General features: G+C 46.3%; 2 protein-coding genes across 2 annotated transcripts in view; one reads left to right on the top strand and one right to left on the bottom strand.

The window, feature by feature from the left end:
- ABCC3 (ATP-binding cassette, sub-family C (CFTR/MRP), member 3) overlaps window positions 1-4,248 on the top strand; it is a 33,528-nt gene extending 29,280 nt beyond the window's left edge. Inside the window, exons 26-27 of the mRNA XM_011999245.1 lie at window positions 425-619; window positions 3,642-4,248. Coding sequence (XP_011854635.1) covers window positions 425-619; window positions 3,642-3,750 — 304 coding nt within the window. The 3' untranslated portion in view covers window positions 3,751-4,248. The remainder of the gene's footprint in view (window positions 1-424; window positions 620-3,641) is intronic.
- A 3,818-nt stretch (window positions 4,249-8,066) lies between these two features.
- Window positions 8,067-20,349, bottom strand: ANKRD40 (ankyrin repeat domain 40). Its single transcript, XM_011999242.1, has 5 exons — window positions 19,966-20,349; window positions 13,084-13,232; window positions 11,905-12,390; window positions 9,480-9,661; window positions 8,067-8,661 (listed from the first exon to the last, which is right to left on the bottom strand). The coding sequence occupies exons 1-5, from the start codon at window positions 20,097-20,099 to the stop codon at window positions 8,515-8,517; spliced, it is 1,098 nt and encodes a 365-aa protein (XP_011854632.1). The 5' UTR covers window positions 20,100-20,349; the 3' UTR covers window positions 8,067-8,514.
- Between the last annotated feature and the right edge of the window lie 772 nt (window positions 20,350-21,121).

Genomic DNA, 21,121 nt, shown 5'->3' with positions numbered 1-21,121 from the left:
ATTGTGTGATATTAGGCTCAGCAAGATGGCATCATGTGGCCTATTTGCAAATATCCGAGAAGAGCCATGCAAGCATGTTCTTACTAAGGTGTAAATGACTGATAGAGTGAAGCAGAGAAACATCACGACACTAGTTGAAAAGCAAGGATGGGGAAGAAAGCACCGAGAGAGGAGGCCAAGGGTGCCAAGAGCAGACCAGGGATTTCACAATGCCTTTTAGCACTGGCTCGTTCCCCAAGCCCCTCATTATCCCAATGGTGTCCAGACCTCTGCTCCGTTCCAGAGGGCTGGGCTATGGCAGAAATGGGAAAAGTGAGACAGAAAACCAGTCCTGGGCTGCTGAGGAGTGAAACAGGTCTGGGAATGAGGCCTGGAGGCAGGTGGGAGGCCCCTAGCTGGAAATGCCTACCTTTTCCACTCCCAGCGTGGGCCAGAGGCAGCTCGTGTGCCTGGCCCGAGCCCTGCTCCGCAAGAGCCGCATCCTGGTTTTAGACGAGGCCACAGCTGCCATCGACCTCGAGACTGACAACCTCATCCAGGCTACCATCCGCACCCAGTTTGATACCTGCACTGTCTTGACCATTGCACACCGGCTTAACACTATCATGGACTACACCAGGTGGGACATGGAAACCCGAGCAATGGGGAACTGGTGGGGCCACCTGGGGCATCAGGAGTGGGCAGGGCAGATTAGGATTATCGAACAAGGGAATGTTCCTGGGATTGCTAGGGCATGGTGGGCAGAGCAGAGTTTCCTGAGATCTAGATAAGGGGCAGACCAGAGTGGGGTGGCCTGGGCTCAGGGGTGGGGTATACAATGACATTTTCATTTATTTTTCTTTTCTTTTTTTTTTTTTTTTTTGAGACAGAGTTTTGCTCTATTGCCTAGGCTGGAGTGCAGTGGCTCACTGCAACCTCAGGCATGCACTACCACAGCTGGCTAATTTTTGTATTTTTAGTAGAGATGGTTTCACCATGTTGGCCAGGCTGGTCTCGAACTGCTGACCGCAAGTGATCCACTTGCCAAAGTGCTGGGATTACAGGTGTGAGTCACCATGCCCAGCACCAACAATAACATTTTCTAACACATGGGGAAGGGCACACTGGGCTCCACAGGCACTGCATTTGTGCGCAGGCCACTTGTATCCTGCCTCCTCCGTGAGGCGATGTAAAGGGAACTGGAGGCTTCATGCTGAGTCTCATCACTTCCTGAGAAACCTGCTGGCAGAGTGCCTGCATGTCCCTCACCTCATTGGTGTCTCACAGCCACTCTGGTTGCAGATAAGCAGCAGCTCAGGTAGCAGCTGGACCCTGACAGCACCATGAGGAGCTGAGCCTTGTGGGGAGAGCACTGTGTCTGAGCCAGAGGGTTCAGAGTCTCAGGCTGCTGTGTGACCCTGGGCAATTTGCAAAACCTTTCTGAGCCTGTTTCAAATGAAAATGATGCTTCGTGGGATTGTCGTAGTCAATGAAGTCTGGGCACAGTGGCTCACATCTGTAAACCCAGCCCTTTGGGAGGCCGAGGCAGGCGGATCATTTGCGGTCATAAGTTCAAGACCAGCCAGGTCAACATGGTGAAACCCCATCTCTACTAAAACTACAAACATTAGCCTCACGTCGTGGCAGGGACCTGTAGTCCCAGCTGCTCAGGAGGGTGAGGCAGGAGAATCACTTGAACCCAGGAGGCAGAGGTTACGCCACTGCACTCTAGCCTGGGTGCAGAGCCAGACTCTGTCTCAAAAAAGCCAAAAGTCAATGAAAGGTATTTAAACTGCAGGTGATCCTGAGAAATGACAGTGTCCTCCCCAGCGCCTTGCTCTAATTCTTGCACTAGGCCCTCCAAGGATGAGGGAAGGGGCCATGCCCTCAGAAGCTTGTGGCTTCCTTGGAGAGGCAGACCACTCCCTCACTGTGCCAGATGTCAAGGTGTGGTGCTGGAGGTTGAGGAGAGAGGGCTGGGTGACTCAGAAGCCTCACGGGAGTGAACTGGCCCTGGCCTGGCAGGCTGCGCTCCCTAGAAACTAGAAGGGAAGAGGAGGCAGGAGGCTCAGAGAAGTTTCTTTTGAAGGAGTATAGTGGGAATAACCCAACAGGCCTTCATTTACTCAAGAAACACTTGCAGGATGGTGGGGTGGGGAGGGTGCCATGGACAGGGCAATGGGTCAGATCTTGTCTCTCTTGGAAGTGCCCCCATGTAGCCAGCAGTGTCTTGGGAGCCAAGCTGAGAATGCCTGATGCTACCCTCTGTCTGTTCCATCCCTCTCCTACCCTTACCCGCTACTCCCATTTAGGACCCCACTGGAAGAAGGGAGGGTGGGCAGCAAGTGCTGAGCCCTGGGTTTGGAGGAGGGACAGGGCTGGCCTCAGAGGACCTGTTCCCAGGCCTAACCAAAACTGTTTCATTCACCAGCAGCCCTAGGGTGGGGAGCTTGGAGCGACCTTGGAGGTTGGGAGTTCATTCATTCTAGTGGAACAAGCAGAAATTAATCAAATAATGACGTGTAAATAGGACCCACAGGAAGGAAGCAAAGGCCTGTGTGTGCAGGCCGGAAAAAGGCTATCCACACAGGGTGGCCAGTGCACTTTCTCCTCTAAGGAAGGGATGCACCAGCCAAGCCTGAAAGAATGAGTTGGAGGATGGAGGTGAGGCAACAAGGTAGGGAGCGAGCTGAAAATTGCAGGCAAAGGATACAACACATGCCCCAAGGCAGGAGGGTACCGGAGGCTGGAGTGCATGGGAGGGAGGCAGTAGAACCAAGATGGGGGTGGAGAACAGGCCGCACTGTGCTGCACTTTGAGGACCATGGAAGAGCATTCAGTCCTTACCTAAGAGCAATCAAAAGCCACTGAAGACCTTGATTTTGGATTGGGGTTGGGATTGGGGGGCAGTGGCCAGGCAGTGATGTCACAGACACAGTCCTTCTCAGGACACATGTGGGAGAGCTCAGTAGGCTGAGAATCAGAATGCAGTCAGCCCCCTCCCATGGAGGAGCACTTCTCCAGGCTGGGGAGAGCCCTTTTCCCTCCTGCCGTACCCTGGTGGAGCCAGCCCACTGGCCTTGTACCAGGTGCACCCGGTGAGTGGATGGTGGGACATTCTAACCCCGGGCCCAGGCCTGGCTATTTGTGTGTGAGCTGGAGACCCACCGAGCAGCAGCAGCAGCAGCAGCACCAGCAGCAGCAGCAGCAGCCGCCGCCGCCGCCAGATTTGCAGCCCAAGGCCCAGATTCCAGTGTCAGCCTTGCTGCAGCTGGTTTCCTGCTGTGTGCTTTTCTGAGCCGACACAAAGCAGATGGATGTGCACAGAGCCCAGCGCACAGGCCCGTGGCTCCCTGCGCACAGCCTGCTGAAGTCCTGTGACCCCGGCAAGGGGAAGGGCTCATTAGGGAAGGTTTTCAGAGCCCCAACTAGCAGAGATGAATAGGACCTGGTGTTTGATCCCAGAAACCGCTTCACTTGCCAGAACTAACAGAATGGCTAAAATAACCGGCCTTGCAAGCGTGCACATGTGGTGCGGCAGCTGTGCTGGGTGGGTTGGCATGTCACTGTGGGCCTGAGCAAGTACCCAGAAGAGCAGGATTAGACGACGCGACCAGGTCAGGGCTGATGCAAACCTGACCACTTCTCTCTTTTTTGACTAGGGTCCTGGTCCTGGACAAAGGAGTAGTAGCTGAATTTGATTCTCCAGCCAACCTCATTGCAGCTAGAGGCATCTTCTACGGGATGGCCAGAGATGCTGGACTTGCCTAAAATATATTCCTGGGATTTCCTCCTGGCCTTTCCTGGTTTTCATCAGGAAGGAAATGACACCAAATATGTCCACAGAATGGACTTGATGGCAAACATTGGGGGCACCTTAAGATTTTGCACCTGTAAAGCCTCACAGAGTAACTGTGCTGAATGCTTTAGATGACGAAACGAGCCCTAAGAGGTAAATGACATGCCTAAGGTCACAGCTAGTTTGAGACAGTTAGACTAGTCCCCAGTCTCCTGATTCCTAAACGAGTATTATTTGCACACTACACTGTTTTCAAATAACGATTTCATGAAATGACCTCTGTTCTCCCTCTGATTTTTCATACTTTCTAAAGTTTAGTTTCTGTTTTTTAATAAAAAGCTTTTTCCTCCTGGAAGAGAAGACTGCGGCTGGGCCAGACCACCCCTAGGAATTCCGTCCTGTCCTCTGGGGTGCTGCCTGAATCCATTAAAAATGGAGTACTGATAAATAAAACGACATGGTCAACAATATATACACACTAGTCTTTCTGTGCTTGTTCACAAGGTTTGGGGATTAGGATCTTTGCAGGAGGCCAAGAGGAAGATTTTCTACACATGTACATGGTTGTAGTTACCTGAACTTCAGACCCAAGAGTTCTTGGCTGCAAATATTGCCTTCACGGCCAAAATTCCCTGGGTAATTGCCAGTAGTTCCTGCTCTGCTGTGCAGATATTGTAAAAGGTGAGAAAGGCCCTGAAATCTGACCTGGGGCCTCTTGGGAAAGCTGCTCTGAACACCTCCACGTTCATGTCATCCCTCAGCCCTCTACGCCTGTTTCTCTAGGGACTAAGAAGTACATGATGCTTTACTTCCTTGCTTATTTTGAAGTCTGTTCCAGGCAGTTCCTATAACCGGTGAGGCTTCCAAGTCATTCATTTTCCTCAGTCCAGCCAAAGCTGAATGTGTGAGCACAAAGAAGCTGAGAGGCCACCTCCTGCCCAGAGAGAAGCCACCCACAGTCCCAGGTTGCCAGACAAGATGTGAGGGGTGAATTAAATTTGTTTTCTTGAGCAAGCCAACAAAGAGTTCCTTTTCTGCAGGTCAGAGTCCGCCTGGCACAGGCCTTCTATTTGGAATGGATCTCTTCTCCTTGTTCCTAAGTGTTCTGGTCTCCTGTCTCGCTCTCATTTCCCCTAACTTTGTCTTGGTAGGATGTGAGTGGGTGTGGGTGATGGTGGTTTTCTCCCCAACCCTAAATGGTTTGCAGTAGATACAGATGGAGGTGGATCCTCTGATTGGTTTTTTCTATATGCTCTGGGTCAGCTTGTACTGCAGGACCATTTGTTAAAGGTTAATCGCATTTTTTTGGCAGGCTGTTTCTGCCCAGGATGTTTATGAGTATATGGAAGATGACTTCCATCCCTGTGATAAAGCAAGTATGAAAGCACAAATGCCCAAATTATTCTGCCTCTCCGTGGTGCTAAGAAAAGGTCTCTGCTATGCTCTCTGATTTATTAGGCCAATTTGGCTTGACGTCTGCTTTGTGAGGTGCTAGCTGGCCTGAACCAACAGAAAAGCAGACTCATTCAGCATCATTCTCAGCTAAAAATCTGGAAGTGTAAGGCTGTGTTTCCTCTCCTGTCTTGGGATTTGCTTCTGAGCTCACTGAGGCCCTGACAGGTGCTGACAACCCAAAGGAGAGGCTCAGTTGGGTAAAGTAAATAGGATAATCAAAAAATGTGGTTAATAGGGGATGACCTCCATCTAACTGGCTACTCCAGGGAAATGAAGCCGACTGCTGTGAACTGGAAGGAAAGACACCGCACAAAATATCCGTCCCCAGGTGCTACTGACAGGATATGAGCGGGATGTATGAGCGGGATGTGGAGGAGGCTCAGGTGGAGAGAGGGCCCTTCTAATCTTCCTCCAGAGCGCCTGGTCTCTGGGACTGTCCAACAATTTGAACCCCCTATGATTAGAACTATAGTGCTGTTTAGGAAGCCAAAACGAAGGCGTATAGGTCGGTCAGTTAATATTTAATTTTAATAATACTTGTTATGTTTGAACAGTCAGCAATGCACAAAGAAAAAATCTTCAGTGAATGTTTACACACTGTGAACACATGCTTTAAATATGCAGTGGAGGAGGAGGGGTGAATTCACAGTTAACAAAGCTAAAAAAAAAATCCTTGTTATAAATTACACAAAGCATATAAAAATATTTCTCTGAATGCATAGATTAAGACTTTAAACTCACCTACCAGCAACTGTGCAGTCTTATTCTACTGCGATACGCAGGAGTCAGTTGACCACAGAGGATTTTATAAAGGAGAAGAGAGACCAGTATAGGGCAGAGACACATCAAACCCACCTCTCACCGGAGACACCAGTCCCTTGCTTGCCTCTGTCGCTAAGCCTAGAACATGCCCTGCAGCTGCTCCTCTGGAGGCCATCTCCCAGCCAGGGGCCTTCACTGCTCCACTTTAATTAATCTGGGTGGCTGAAAGTGTTTTAACCCAAGTAACTTAGACATGAATTAATATTGAATTTATTTCATCTAGGATAGAACCAGACTTAACTTTATCAGTAAACTGTAACTTTTTTAGAAGCAAAGAAAAAAAAGGTTACTACATCTAGTTAAATTCACTTCCGATTGGTTGAAACACAAGGGAGGGGCTGGGCGCCCTGACTCACACCTGTAATCAGAGCACTTTGGGAGGCCAAGGCAGGTGGATCACTTGAGGCCAGGAGTTCGAGACTGGCCTGGCCAACATGGTGAAACCTTGTCTCTACTAAAATACAGAAATTAGCCAGGCATGGTGGCACATGCTTGCAATCCCAGCTACTTGGGAGGCTCAGGCAGGAGAATCGCTTGAACCCGGGAGGTGGAGGTTTTAATGAGCTGAGATTATGCCACTGCACTTCAGCCTGGGCAACAAAGCGAGATTCCGTCTCAAAAAAACAAAAAACAAAAAACAAAAAAAACACACACAAGGAAGGTTTCTTCTTTAAAGCACTGAAGAGAAAGAGGGTAATAAGTAAACTTCACTCTGCTATGCAAACACTGTACAAGGGTGAGTAAGTCACCAGCAGTAATTGGTGGGATACAATTAAGTCACTAAACAGAGTGATTCTGTGAAGTTAGCCTTGAAAAACATCTCAACCTCATTTCAGCATTTAGGCAGCAGCAGGAGGCCATTATCTTAGCACAACATTCTCTTCCGTTGACATCTTCTGCACGTTCTCACTCAACTGTAGTGTTCTAATAAAATTAAGTTAACACAGTTAGGAAGTTGAGTTTCTTTGGAAACTATAGGCACTATGGGGAAAAAGCTTCTTAAGACAGCAGGGATGCTCTTCCACAGCTGGCTTCAAACCCCTGCTCTCCTGTTTGTCTAAGTGTGCTAGTTCTTATTTCTGAAGTTTAGCTGTTTGTTTCAACAAAACAGTGGCTGCTCTTTTAACATTAATGACACTGAAGGAAAGGAAAAGAATCCTTGAATGCATTCTTTTAAAAAATTCCTATGCCATACTCAAGAGTTTAATCAGGTGTTTTGTTTCTGTTTTTCAGAACAAAGTCTGGTCAACTCATAACTGACTTTGTGAAGTGAATTGGTGGTAGTAGTAAGGGGATCACTAAGATCAAACAATTTGTTTACAAAAGCAACAGATTTCAGAATTGTGTAAAAATCCTAATAGTTTCAAAATAACCTTTATCTTTGATACAAAAATAAAGATGCTAACTCCTTTAGCTCAGTTTCCCACAATAACCTTTAAAATAGCAACAGATTCAGTCTCAAAAATTGCTTTTCATTTGTAGTGGAAAATGAAAGTGGAGAACATGGAACAGCAATATTTGTGCTCTTCTCATAGGATGCAGTTACACACACAGATGACTGGAATCACTTCAGAGTAAAAAAAGTGGGCTGGGTGCAGTGGCTCACACCTGTAATCCCAGCACTTTGGGAGGCCAGGGACAGGAGGATCACTTGAGGCCAGAAGTTTGAGACCAGCCTGGGCCACATAGTGAGACTCTGTCTCTATGGGAGGGGTGGGGGTGGGGGGCATTGTAAAAAAGCAGTTGCTCTTTTAGAAGGCATCAGAGAGCCCTCTAGTGACCACGAAGGGGAGTTAATGCAGAGATGACTCGAGAAACAGAGAAGCAGTCATGAGTGTTACAAAGGAAAAAGTGAGGGAGGGAAAGCTCTTTTGGTTAACAGCGTATTTACAATTAGGTAACTGTATTCTTAAATACTTTTAACCTGAGTAACATTTATAAATATGTTATAGGAAACCTCACAGTCACAAGTCACACTAGAATCCATCTGTCCAGTATCTGTGCTTTCCCCAGTCTTCCTCCCTCATAAGTTCCCAATGTCAGGAGAGTTGTGAGCATGCAACACCAAGAAAAACACATCCTGGCCCTTCAGGTGCACTGTCAACAGGAGTGGCTAGAAATAGGCTCCGCTCTCTCTCAGCTTCTGCTTAGACAACTCTCTTACATTCTGAACATAAAACACACTGGATATAGAACCTTCAGCTTCTGCCTCTCCAGACCACTTCTCAGCTGTTCAAAGCTTCAAGCAATAGGTTTATTGTGCACCAAGAGGCTTGGAAGAGTGGCACCGCTGCTTGGGGGTCAGGGGCTTCCTACCTTGGCAGAATGATGTTAGTATATACTACGCAGTGGCACCAGAGGCCCTCCCGGGCATCCGAGGCATTTAGATCAATGGCTTGTCCTTGGCCCAGAGGTGACGCACACTGTCATAATACTCAGTGATAAAAGTCCCTGCTGCATTAGTAAGTCAGTTTTGAAGCTCTCCTGTTATAACAAGGCCTTTCAGTCAGTGTGGATGCAGCATTTCTGAACAGAAAATTATTTTCACTTATCATCAGAACCAGTTCCAGCTCCTGGAAATCTTGGAGTCGAGCAACATCCTTGTCCTAAAACAAAAATATGTTAAACAGATTAACAGGAGCCACTTGTCTCCATATGTGTGGTGCACTGTATTGATACCAGTATCTTGTCTCATTTCAAAACTTGGAAGAAAAAAAAAAATCCCTGTGGCAGGCTAAGTCAGTGATAGTGCAACTAAGGCCCCAGGCTGATTGGGTTGCAAAGTGGAAGCCCTTAAAAACAGCTCAGCAGCTGTGACAGCATGAGCACACACTGCGAAGGGAGAGGCTATGCAAAGGGAGAAGCAATGCACAGATCAGTTTCCCGGGTGCCCTGAGAAGCCAGAAACCTGATGTTCAAAAACCCAGAGATGTATGAAGGACCACACATGCATCTATGTGGATTTGCTCTGTAACTGAACTTGGTTCTTCACTTGTAAAACAGAAGGCACATCTAGTAGTATACTAAGTTAATCCTTACAGATCACTAAAGAAACCGAAAATAGGAACACGTGAATGATAATTCAGAAAATTATCTCTAGTATCAACTTCCAAAAATGCCACTGTTGGCTGATCTGAACGCAAAGGTGTTTCCAGCTAGTTTGTAAGAATGTAACTGGCCAAACACCAGTTACAGATGTCTTTGTTCCTTCTCCACTCCATTAAAATACATGACTTGCCAAAAAAAAAAAAAAAGCCAGCGTCTCTATAGACTTAGTAGAAGGAAATGATTACATTTGGAAAATCATTCTTTGCTCCTTTTCTATTCTCTGTTTATTTCCTCAACTAACTCATATAACCAAGGAGGGAGCTAGGTATTTTCCAAATGCAAAAACAGCCATTCATGCTTAACAGACTTTTCTTACCTTTCTTAACAGAGTGTTGGGTAACTTTCTGATCTTCTCCACTTGATCTGGATTAACACCCAGCTCGCAGCAACACACTCTGAGCAGCTCTTGGTAGGTGAGCTCCTGTCGGTCCAGTTCAATTTCAATGAAATCATTTTCTCGAAGAGATGGGTTCTGAATTCTCACCTTGAGTACCAGCTCTAGAAAAAAAAGGAGAAATGTTAATGAATAGTTCTGGCACAGCACAGCCCCTGTTATTTAAGATCTTTTCCAGAAGATGGTTACACTTAATCATGCCAAACAGACCTGTTTGGTGGGAAAACCAAGTGTAACCAGCAGGGTTTGCTCAGGCCCAGTTCTGGCTCTGCTGGAGCAGTTTCCTGCATTGTTGTCCATACTTTTAGGCTATGGTTCACAAAGTAAGAGCAAGGCAGGGGCAGCCATTCCAGCTGTGTAGAAGGATAATTTACTTCTGCCATTGGAGCTAAGGAGGCAAAGTCTTAAGAACAGGTTTGGGTATCAAACTATACATGAACAGGGGAAGGGGGAAGAAGGTTGGAAAGAAGGCATGGGCAGGATGTGAGTTACCCTAAAAAGATTGAACAATTATGGACCTAAAGGTATTTGTAAAATATGAAACTCCTTGCAAAAAAGACAGTAAAAGAGCCAAATGACAAGCTACTAATAAAAGCTAAAGTATAACTTGATGTGAATGTGGCACCTTCATGAGGAAGGGGTCTTATTATTCACAGGTCTTGGAACTAAGCAATCTGCTCCTTTATTCTGAACCTGGCTGCCAAGACAGCCCAAGTCAAGCACCCTGGACATTTGGCAGTTCTGCTTTGTTCCCTGTATATGAATCCCTTGTGGCACCCCAGGTCACTGTTAGCACCTATAGTAGTAACTCCTCAAAAACAGGAAGTGAGAGAGTTACTTCTAGGAAAAAAGGAAAAGTAAGACTAGCTGTACCCTATGGTATTTGACTGGATTTGGAAGAATCAGAATGAACTTGTGGTTTTTAATACTCTCAAAAAGATATACACTGATAGAGAAATATGGATATCTTTCCTGGCTATGCCGTCTCAGCAGGCCTAGAAGAAATGATATACCTGTAGCAATGAGGACACCTAGTGCCCACATCCTGGTGTCTAAATACCATTCTTGGTGGGCCCAAGTGGGAGGCAAATTTGCTGTGTGTCCTAAATACCATTCTCCACCAAAAAGAACCAGGGCTTCTTGGAGAAATGACTGACTCCAGGGTGGGAGGAGGAAAAGTTATGCTATGAGCCTGGAACATCTTGCTGCACCAGAAAGTAAGGCAGTGCTCCAAGAACAATGAAGACACCTGCAAGGGACATAAGAACCAGCTTGAAGGGGCTCCCACTGGCCAAATCTGGGATAACCTGAATAACTGAAAATTGATAGCAACAGATTATAACCCACTGAATAAAATACAGATATATGTGTCAATACTGATATTAATGAAGGAGAAGGGAAAGCCCTTCTTTACAGTAAAATACCAAATAAGTAGAGAAAGAATGATTGAAAATCGTATCCCACAAAAATAATTGGCCTGGACTCTTCAAAAAGATCAAGATAAAAAATGATAAAGGGTAAAGATTCCAGATTAAAGGAAACTAAAACGACATGATAACTACAGGCAACATACGATCCTGGGCAGGGCGCAGGGGGCAGAGGAGTACAGACAGTCCAGATAGGTATCAATAGTACAGATAGTACTATTTCTGTAATAGTACAGACAGTACGTATAATAGATGACGGAATATAAAAGGCATTGGTTGAGACAATTGACAAAATTTAAACATGGACTATGGATTACAGAACAGCATTACCTCAAGATTACATTTCTCAAATTTGGTCATTTGTACTGTAATTACATAAGAGAATACCTGGCTGGGTGCGGTGATTCACACCTGTAATCCCAGCACTTTGGGAGGCTGGGGGGGGCGGATCACTTGAGGTTGGGAGTTTGAGACCAGCCTGGCCAACATGGTGAAACCCCGTCTCTACTAAAAATACAAAAATTAGCCAGGTGTGGTGGTATGCTCCTGTAATCCCAGCTACTTGGGAGGCTGAGGCAGAAGAATTGCTTGAACCTGGGAGGTGGAGGTTGCAGTGAGCCAAGATCATACCACTGCACTCCAGCCTGGGTGACAGGGTGAAACTACGTCTCAAAAATAAATAAATAAATAAAAGAGAATATCCTTGTTCTTAGGAAAGATATAACGGAAAGAATACTGAAGGGTATCAGGGTAAAAGGGCAAAAGGTAAACAATTTGTGAATTTGAGTAAAGGGAGTTCCTTATACTAGTCATGTAACATTCCTGTAAGTTTGTAATTATACCCAAAATACCTCATTAAATCCCACCTCTCGGGACACCAACTCCCCTGTTGCAGAGGCTGTTTGCTGATGAGGGGTTACCTTGCATATTAAATGGAAATGCTCCAGTGAAGAAAAATGGCTGGAATGCTGGCGCTGGTCCTGCATATGCCCCATTTTGAGGCTCCAGAGACACTGGTGGCTTGGACGGGACAGAAGAAAACAGGGAGCGGCTCTGACTCACTGGTGGCTGACAAACAGGACCTGGTTTTGTGCTTTCTGGTGTTCTGAGTATGGCAGAGGGGGCCGACACATCACCATTCTGAACTAGTGCCAAAGAGGTGTGGTCCCGGGGAAAGGCCCCTAACAGGGGAGGTTCCCCAGGGGGAAGCAATGGAGGTGAGCCATCTGCAGGGGGTGATGCAGGGGGTGTGGAGGGACCCCCATTCTGCATCGGGGCTGAATCCTCTGCTGTGGGTGTGTAGATAAAAGGGAAGGCTGGGTTGGCCAAATAGTTGGGAACAAAGGGCAGTTCTGACTCCTTCTTCAGCTGGGGGAGGTTGTCATCATCATCATCATCTTCTTCCACTTAAAAAGAAGAAAACAGAACATTTACACAGTCCTTTCAAAATTACCAAAAAACGGTGTCTTTTGGAAGTGGTGTCTTTTGGTATGTGACATTGGTCAGTGCTTACTGCCTCTGCAGGTCAGAAGAAAAAAGAATATTTCATTAGGTTTATGATTACCATGTTCATCATTATCTTAAATTTTACAAATAAAAAAATAAAACCTTACAATGCTGACCTCCCCAGAAACAACCTGGAATTACTACCTTGGCATAGTAATTTGCTTTTAGAAATAGAACAGTTGTTGGGAGCAGTGTCTCATACCTGCAATCCCAGCACTTTGGGAGGCCGAGGTGGGCGGATCGCCTGAGGTCGGGAGTTCGAGATCAGCCTGACCAACATGGTGAAACCCCATCTCTAATAAAAATACAAAATTAGCTGGATGTGATGGCACATGCCTGTAATCCTAGCTACTCGGGAGGCTGACGCAGGAGAATCACTTGAACCTGGGAGGCAGAGGTTGTGGTGAGCCGACATCATGCCACTGCGCTCCAGCCTGGGCAACAAGAGCTAAACTCTGTCTCAAAAAAAAAAAAAAGGAAGAAAGAAAAAAAATAGAACAGTTGTTTGACCAGCATTAAGAATGTAGCCAATAATACCACAAGTCTTCAATGAGTCTAACGAAATCAAAAGTTCCCCCCAAACACAGACTCACCTCCCATAATCTTCCTGATTTCTCTCCTTGATGTTAACTGGACTGGCATTTCTCCTTTTGTGGTAAGAATTTCTTTGTCAGCTCCTGATTTTAACAGGTAAGAGACCACCTGACCATGGTTTCGTTTACATGCCCAGTGTAAACAAGTCCTGTTCCAAAGAAAAGAATGAAAAAGAGGAGAAGTGATTTGGGATTTCAGATTCTAAACATTAGTAAATAATGTATACACAAGCCTGTTAAGAGTTCAGCTAGAACCAGGTAACCGGGCTGGTAATCTCAACTTTTCACAAAGAAGATGATCAAAATATTTAATATGCTTAAATTTTGTTTTTAAATCTCATTTCTGGTTCCTGAGAAAAACTAACTTAACGTAGGAGTTTTAATTTCAATAGCCTCCAGGAGGTAAGCTCACTGGCTGGCTAACTCCAATGGTAACGTGGAGTATACTCTATGAGTATCGCTCATTAGATCATCTCAGTCTCTGAAACATATTTTTATATTGCTATATTCCTTTTCAGGGACTATGGAAACTCACTTCATATGCCACCTGAAGATTCAATATTATCAGGCTAATAACCATCTCCTATCAGCAGCTTGCTCTGTCACTGAAATTATTATTATGACAGCAGATATTCTTGTCTGAATCCCAGTTGCTCACTTTCTTTTTCCTTCTTACTTTTCTTTCCTTAACACACACACAAAGGATTTCCAAATTTCCATTTTTAAAAAGTTGGCTTCTTTAGTTCTCTCCAGAAGGCTACAAACATATCCTCATCTGCGTAAACATAAGGCATTGCACATATACTTTAATTCCTGAGGTACTTAAAAAATATATATCAACAACCAAAATTCTTCAAGAACAGGCTCTTCTAACATATCAGACTCATTTAAGTAAAACTAATCACTCAATATTGTACACAGAGGAAGCAATTCTGTACACTCTGAAGGGCTACTATTTTCATACTATACAGAAACATAATTAGCATGCAGGCAAAACTCCATCTTAACAGAAATGAAAGATTCAGAGCAACTAAATCCATCCCTAGGTGCCAAAGCTGAATGTATATTACGGAAGGAAAATACTTCTCGCTCCTGTGTTTTGAAATGTCTTCTTTCACCAACTCTCTAATTGAACTGAGATAAATATCTTCCGAGCTCTTATAGCCAAATACAGAAATGAAGCTTGGAACAAATGTTCAATAGTGAAGGTTAGTTCACTAACCTGGGAAGTATAATTATCTGGAAAGTTTATATGGTTCTAGGAAAAAGCTGATTTGCCCTGGGCTTAGCTTTAGTAACTCACAGAAAGTTAGCATGTCTGGCTGGCTGGGAGCAATTCCACTGATGTCTCAGAGTGACATTCTACATTATGGTTCATTAGAATTAGATTATCCAGGTTCCTTTAAGGTGTATTTCATGATGCAATGACAAAATTATTACTAATCTGGGAAAAGTAAGAGTCTTGTTAAGTTTGGGAGAAAAGAGTCTTGATCAAGCTCCCTGAAGGCAAGGAAGTGTTTGCTTGGCACATATACATGCTTAGTTAATATTTACTGAATGGGCCAGGCACGGTGGCTCACACCTGTAATCCCAGCACTTAGGGAGGCCAAGGCAGGCGGATTACTTGAGGTCAGGAGTTTGACACCAGCCTGCCCAACAGGGTGAAACCCCGTCTCTACTAAAAATCCAAAAATTAGCGTGATGGTGCACGTCTGTAATCCCAGCTACTGGGGAGGCTGAGGCAGGAGAATTGCTTGAACCCAAGAGGCAAAGGCTGCAGTGAGCCAAGATTGCGCCACTGCACTCCAGCCTGGGCAACACAGCAAGACTCTGTCTCAAAAAAAAAAAAAAATGTACCGACTGAGTAAACTAAGGATAAGGTGGACCTTGCTTGAAGTAGAAGGATCTAATCTATCCTTGATTCTGGGCAAACTGCAGCCTTGAGTGTGTTTGTGTGTGGATGTCTGTGGCACAGGCTTAAAAAGTGAGCAATTATAATGATAAGTGAGCCCTCAAAAATGAATGAAGCATGATGAGAAAAAGATGCTCCCTTTTGGAAATAAAATGCTCACTTGCTAGTAGTAGATCACTTGTTCATGGCAAGCTTGAGCGTAAAGGAGGTAATTTACTACCAGTGGGTCTGAGAGACTCTGGGACAAACCAACTTGCTAAACTACCACCCATGTAAAGCAGTGTTAAGTCAACATAGCATGGCCCCCACAGCCCTGTGCCTTAGTCATCATCATTTACAGTCCAGAGCTGTGTGGCTCTGGGCAGCCATAACTCAGAGTCCCTGCAGCCAGGTAATATTTTCAAGTTCTTCATGAAGCATTATCCTTGGTCCTTAAAACCAAGGGGTATGCATGACACTTGAATTACAACTGATGTGGGGGAATGACTAGTGATCAATCTAATTGATAGATTACTCTATCTTTGAATTTCAACTCCTTAAGCTTTATATTTGCAGTCAGAATATCTTATTAGTGTTGGAAACTATTTCAGACCTGAGGTATTGGGTGTCATTCATCAACCGGGCATCACTCACTGGTGCTGAAATTGTGGTTACTGATCAACTAAGAATTGAAAGCAGTCACCATTCTGCTTGGCAATGCAAGAGAGTACGTTTTTTGAGGGTAACCTTATTTTCCATTACCCAGCACATTGCTTCATAATAAGAAAATAACAACAATAGCTAACACAGGTATAACGCTTCACATGTTGGACATTGTTCTAAAGGCATTACATGTATTAACTTATTTAATCCTCTAAACCCATGAGGTAATACTATTGTCAACATTCCCCCCATTTTACAGAAGAGGAAACAGACATCAGCAAATAAATAAGCAAAGCATGCAGTACGCTAGGTGGTGATGAAGTGTGACAGCAATAGTAAAGCAGGGAAAGGCATTAGGGAATGCCAGAGGTTGTGCAACTTTAAATTGAGGGCCCAGGAAAAGCCTTGCCAAGAAGGTGACATCTAAACTAAAATCTGAAGGTGGTGAGGAAGCAAACCATGTGATATCTAGAGGGAAAGCATTTAAGAGAGTGGGACGACAAAAAAACGCAAAGATCTTGAATCAGGACTATCTGGTATTCCAGGGAAAGCAAGGAGGCCAGGGGAAAAACGTAAGCAGAAGGGCAAATCCCATGAGATTAGCACAGAGGTAAGGAGGGAAGATGTGGGAACAGGAAGTAGAAATTGTAGGACCCTGTAGGCTTTTACTGAGTGAGATAGGAGCCATTTTTGAGAACAGTGAAATGATCTGACTTATGTTTTAAGTCAGGATCCCTCTGACCACTGTGTTAGTTAAGAAGACTGTTTAATATAAGCTGAGGAGCAAGGACACTAGCTAGGAAGCTACTGCAATAATCCAGGCGAGAGAAACAATGGTGTACCAGAGGCGTAGTAGTAGGGTTAGTGAGAAGTAGTCAGATTCTGACTGTATCTGAAGGTGAAGCTCATAGAATTGGCTGACTGAATGTCAGCTGTGAAAGACAGGAGGCAAGCAGGAGACAAGCAGGGTGCCAAGCGTTCTGGCCTGAGCACCCCTGAGAGGCTGATTCAGAGGAGCAGGCTTGAGGTGGTAGAAGGATGAGGCGAGACTTGGAATTCAATCTTGGATATGTTGAATTTGACAGGCCTATTAGACAATTCCTCCAACTAAATCTACAAAAGGACGGGCGCGGTGGCTCACGCCTATGATCCCAGCACTTTGGGAAGCCAAGGCGGGCGGATCACCTGAGGTCAGGAGTTCGAGACCAGCTTGGCTAACATGGTGAAACCCCATTTCCACTAAAAATACAAAAAATTAGCCAGGCATGGTAGCACACACCTGTAATCCCAGTTACTCGGGAGGATGAGGCAGGAGAATCGCTTGAACCCAGGAGGCGGAGGGTGCAGTGAGCCAAAATCACGCATTGCACTCCAGCCTGGGTGACAAGAGTGAAACTCCATCTCAAAAAAAAAAAAACACACACACAAAACCTATAAGAAGCCTCTTCAGGCTACCTCAGCTTCACTTTACTAAACACCTACTATGGGGCAGACATTGTGTTTAGGAGGGTAGCTCTGGAATCAGATACCAGGTTCGTTTTCTGGCTCCACTAGTTACTGTCAATCCCATGACCTTGGGAAGGGGCACTGCGCAAAGTGAGGAAATGACTTACTCTTTGTGGGCCTCAGTTTCTTCATCTGTAAATGGAGAGAACAGTAACTATGTCCCCAGGTAGTGGTGAACAAGCTAACACACGTAAAACACTTAGAACCCCATCTGTGCTGGCCAGGCGCAGGGGCTCACGCCTGTAATCCCAGCACTTTGGCAGGCTGAGGCGGGCTGATCACAAGGTCAGGAATGGAGAACATCCTGGCTAACAGGGTGAAAACTCATCTCTACTAAAAAGACAAAAAATTAGCGGGGCGTGGTGGCAGATGCCTGTAGTCCCAGCTACTTGGGAGGCTGAGGCAGGAGAATGGCATGAACCCAGGAGGTGGAGCTTGCAGTGAGCCGAGATAAATGTTATCTATTTATTTTATGCTTCATCTCATTAAGGGCTCACAATACTCTTCTGGAACAAGTAGAAAATGAAGCAATGGGCAAAGTCCCGTCTAGACAGGAATGGAGAAGACCCTGCAGGAAAGACCAGGCTCCTTCTACACAACACCGCCTCCCAGTGCCAAAACGGTAATTCACAGCTTTGAACCAGAGCAATGCTCAGAAAAGATACATACACAACAGCAAGTTTGCAAACACCTGTAAACAAAACAGAACAAAAAGGTAGTATCCTCTGTTTCCTGGCTTTCTGGTCAGCTATCCAGGCTGCTTTCTTTAGGGAAATTAGGTAGACAATTTTTTTTTTTGAGACTGGGGTCTCGCTATGTTGCCCAGACTGGTCTCAAACTTATGGGCTCCAGTGATCCTCCTGCCTTGGCCTCCCAAAGTGCCGGGATTATAGGCGTGAGCCACCAGGTCCTGCCAGGTAGACAGAATTTTTTTTTTTTTTTTTTTTTTTGAGACAAAGTCTCGTTCTGTCGCCAGGCTGGAGTGCAGTGGTGTGATCTTGGCTCACTGCACCCTCCGACTCCCTGGTTCAAGTGATTCTCCTGCCGAAGCATCCCAAGTAGCTGGGATTACAGGCACGTGCCACCACCCCCAGATAATTTTTGTAGTTTTAGTAGAGACGGGGTTTCACCATGTTGGCCAGAATGGTCTCGAACTCCTGACCTCGTGATCTGCCCACCTCGGCCTCCCAAAGTGCTGGGATTACTGGCGTGAGCCACCGCGCCAGGCCCAGGTAGATAGACTTTTGAGGCAGTCTGGAAACCATGGTTCTGGTACTATCATATTAATAGTTATGTGGCCTAGGGTAAGTTATTCTCTGGGGTTGATCCTCTCTCCATTGCCCCTTTCAGTTCCAATATGGATGATTCCACTTAAAAAAAAAAAATGTAAACTCACTTTTTGTTGTTGTTGTTGAGGTAGAGTCTTACTCTGTCGCCCAGGCTGGAGTACAGTGGTGCAATCTCAGCTCACTGCAACCTCCATCTCCCAGGTTCAAGTGATTCTCCTGCCTCAGCCTCCCAAGTAGCTGAGACTACAGGCGCACACCACCATGCCCAGCTAATTTCTGTACTTTTAGTAGAGACAGGGTTTCACCATGTTGGCCGGATGGTCTTGATCTCCTGACCTCCTCATCTGCCCACCTCAGCCTCCCAAAGTGCAACTCACTTCAACTCTAAGCTAGCAAAATAGTCTGGCTAAGCATTACCTGAATCAAAATTTTAAATTTTAAATACAGAGGGCGGAATAATGCCACATTCAGTAACTTGTTTTGACCACCAGCAACATCTTAAGATAAGACTCCTTATTTAATTGGGAAGAATTCAATCTGCAGGCAGACATCTAAAGTCTTGGATGACATTCTGTATTTGAAATTGTAATAAGAAAACAGGCCGGGTACGGTAGGCTCACATCTGTAATCCCAGCACTTTGGGAGGCCGAGGCAGGTGGATCACTTGAGGCCTGGAGTTTGAGACCAACCTGGCCCCATCTCTACTAAAAATACCACACACACACACAAAAATTTGCCAGGTGTGGTAGCGCCCGCCTATGTTCCCAGCTACTTGGGAGGCTGTGGCAGGAGTGTCACCTGAGCAGGGGAGGTAGAAGTTGCAGTGAGCCGAGACCGTGCCCTTGCACTCCAACCTGGGCGACAGGGCAAATCCTGTCTCCAAAAAAAAAAAAAAGAAAAAGAAAAGAAAGAAAGAAAAAGAAAAAGAAAGAAAACACTGGATAGGATAAACAAATGAGTCTTCCCTCAAACAGGCAACTGTAGGCAGCAGCCGCAATTCGGTTGCAGTGAAACAAAAGAGAAGCAGAATGGTGATGCAAATGTGTGGTTTTTTTTTTTTTTTTTTTCCTGGTCTTGGCTGAGGAAATCGTGCTAGTTTATAGAATTCGTATTTGATCAGTTGCTTATGCTTTTAGCTCTGCAAGATGTGTTCTCCAGAAGCACCTACGGCAAATTAACTCAACACTCGAATTGGGGTGAGCTCCAACGCTTAGTCGCTGAGAATCACAGCCTCCAGCACCGCTCTGACCAAGTGAGCCGGGGGCGCGGGGGAAGGGTGTAGGGCACCAGAGTCCCAGCGGGCGCTGCCCCGAGTGGACCACGTGGGCCTGGATTTGGGCAGGACGCGCTCCTGACCGCACGAGGCATGGGGGCCAGGGCTGGCCTCAAGAGGGCACAATCTCGGAGGCCCGAGGTGGCAGGCCTCGCCGTAGCCCCGGCGTCCGGGGACAGCGCTGGGCCTAGGTCACGACTGACTGCCCCACGCCTCGGACCGGCTGCCCTGACCCTAGGCCTCCCCCGCTCCCCACTTACCAGCCGTTGACCTCATTTTGGGAGTTCACATCCACCCCGCTCTCCACCAGTTTCTGCACCTCCCGAATGTCCCCTAAGGCCGCGGCCTCCCGCAGCCTCTCCTGCTGCTCCTTCTGCTCTAGGAGGGCGTTCATCTTCCCCTCAGCCCCAGGCCCCCGCCCAGGCCCGCCTGCCCCGCCCCGCCCGGGGCCTGTCAGCGCCGCCGCCGTCGCCGCGGCCCACTCCCGGCCATGGGGAGGGAGCGTGGAGCTCGCCCGCCCTGTTCGCGCCGCTGCCCGCGCCCGTCCCGGGACTTCCGCTCCCTCCCGCAGGCCGCCCCTGCACCTCCCGGCCCGCAGGCCCAGGCCTCCTCCCCGGCCGCGCCTCCCGAAGGCCGGCTCCGGGGGACCCTATTCAGTGTGACAACCCTGACCCAGATATTTTCCGTTCCGACCCAGGGCTCAGGCGCCCAGGCTGGCTGTTTATGTAACTACTGCACAATATTATCTGCCATGATTCATTGACTATTTTTAGACCTCCCCACCCCGCAGTTTCAAGGGAGGAGGACAAGGCACATGAAAAGAGAAAAAAGCATAGTTGAGAGCCAGAAAAGCCTTATCCTCTGGTGCAGGCTGTTTACCAGGCATCCAAAATAATTGGTCGGTTCTTTTTGTTGGGATTTGGGGGTTTTTTGTTGTTTATTTTCTCCCTGTTTGGTTGGCTCCTTTTCCGTATCTTGCCCAGCAGGATGGGGAAATGGGCTGAAAACGATCCTACTATAATACGCCCATTATTACAGAGATAGATTACACTCTTCTTTTTGACCGTGCTTGGGGACAATTCAGTTAGAATATTTAATTCAACTGTTGTTGTTTTACATCTCATTTTAGACAGGATTTCTTCTAACCTGGCTTTCAGGAAAAATATTTATATTGTGCTCACAGTTTATGAACTGTAATTACTGCTTACAGATTGTAATTAGTTACTCTTCATGAAGGCCATATAAGGAGAAAAGAAAGGAAAAACATTTAAGAGGCTTTGGAGGTGTCCTGGTCCTGATTCCAAGTGCTCTGGGAAGAGCTGTGGTGTACATGTAAACAGCATTTTGCTTGACATCTTGCCCGATCTATCTAATGAGGCTCAGAGCCTCAGTTGGCACTGTTTTATACCCAGTGGG

Source organism: Mandrillus leucophaeus, unplaced genomic scaffold, assembly GCF_000951045.1.
Source record: "Mandrillus leucophaeus isolate KB7577 unplaced genomic scaffold, Mleu.le_1.0 Scaffold59, whole genome shotgun sequence".
In the NCBI taxonomy this organism is placed as follows: Eukaryota; Metazoa; Chordata; class Mammalia; order Primates; family Cercopithecidae; genus Mandrillus; species Mandrillus leucophaeus.
Note: the sequence above shows the minus strand (reverse complement) of the source record. Positions and strands in the feature narration are given on the sequence as shown.

Coding starts and splice junctions, on each gene's coding strand:
- ANKRD40 (XM_011999242.1), bottom strand. CDS start 20,099: ATGAACGCCCTCCTAGAGCAGAAGGAGCAGCAGGAGAGGCTGCGGGAG. Junction 12,391..13,083: donor AATCAGGAAGATTATGGGAG/GTGAGTCTGTGT, acceptor CTTCTTTTTAAG/TGGAAGAAGATGATGATGAT. Junction 9,662..11,904: donor ATTTCCATTTAATATGCAAG/GTAACCCCTCAT, acceptor TTTTTTTTCTAG/AGCTGGTACTCAAGGTGAGA.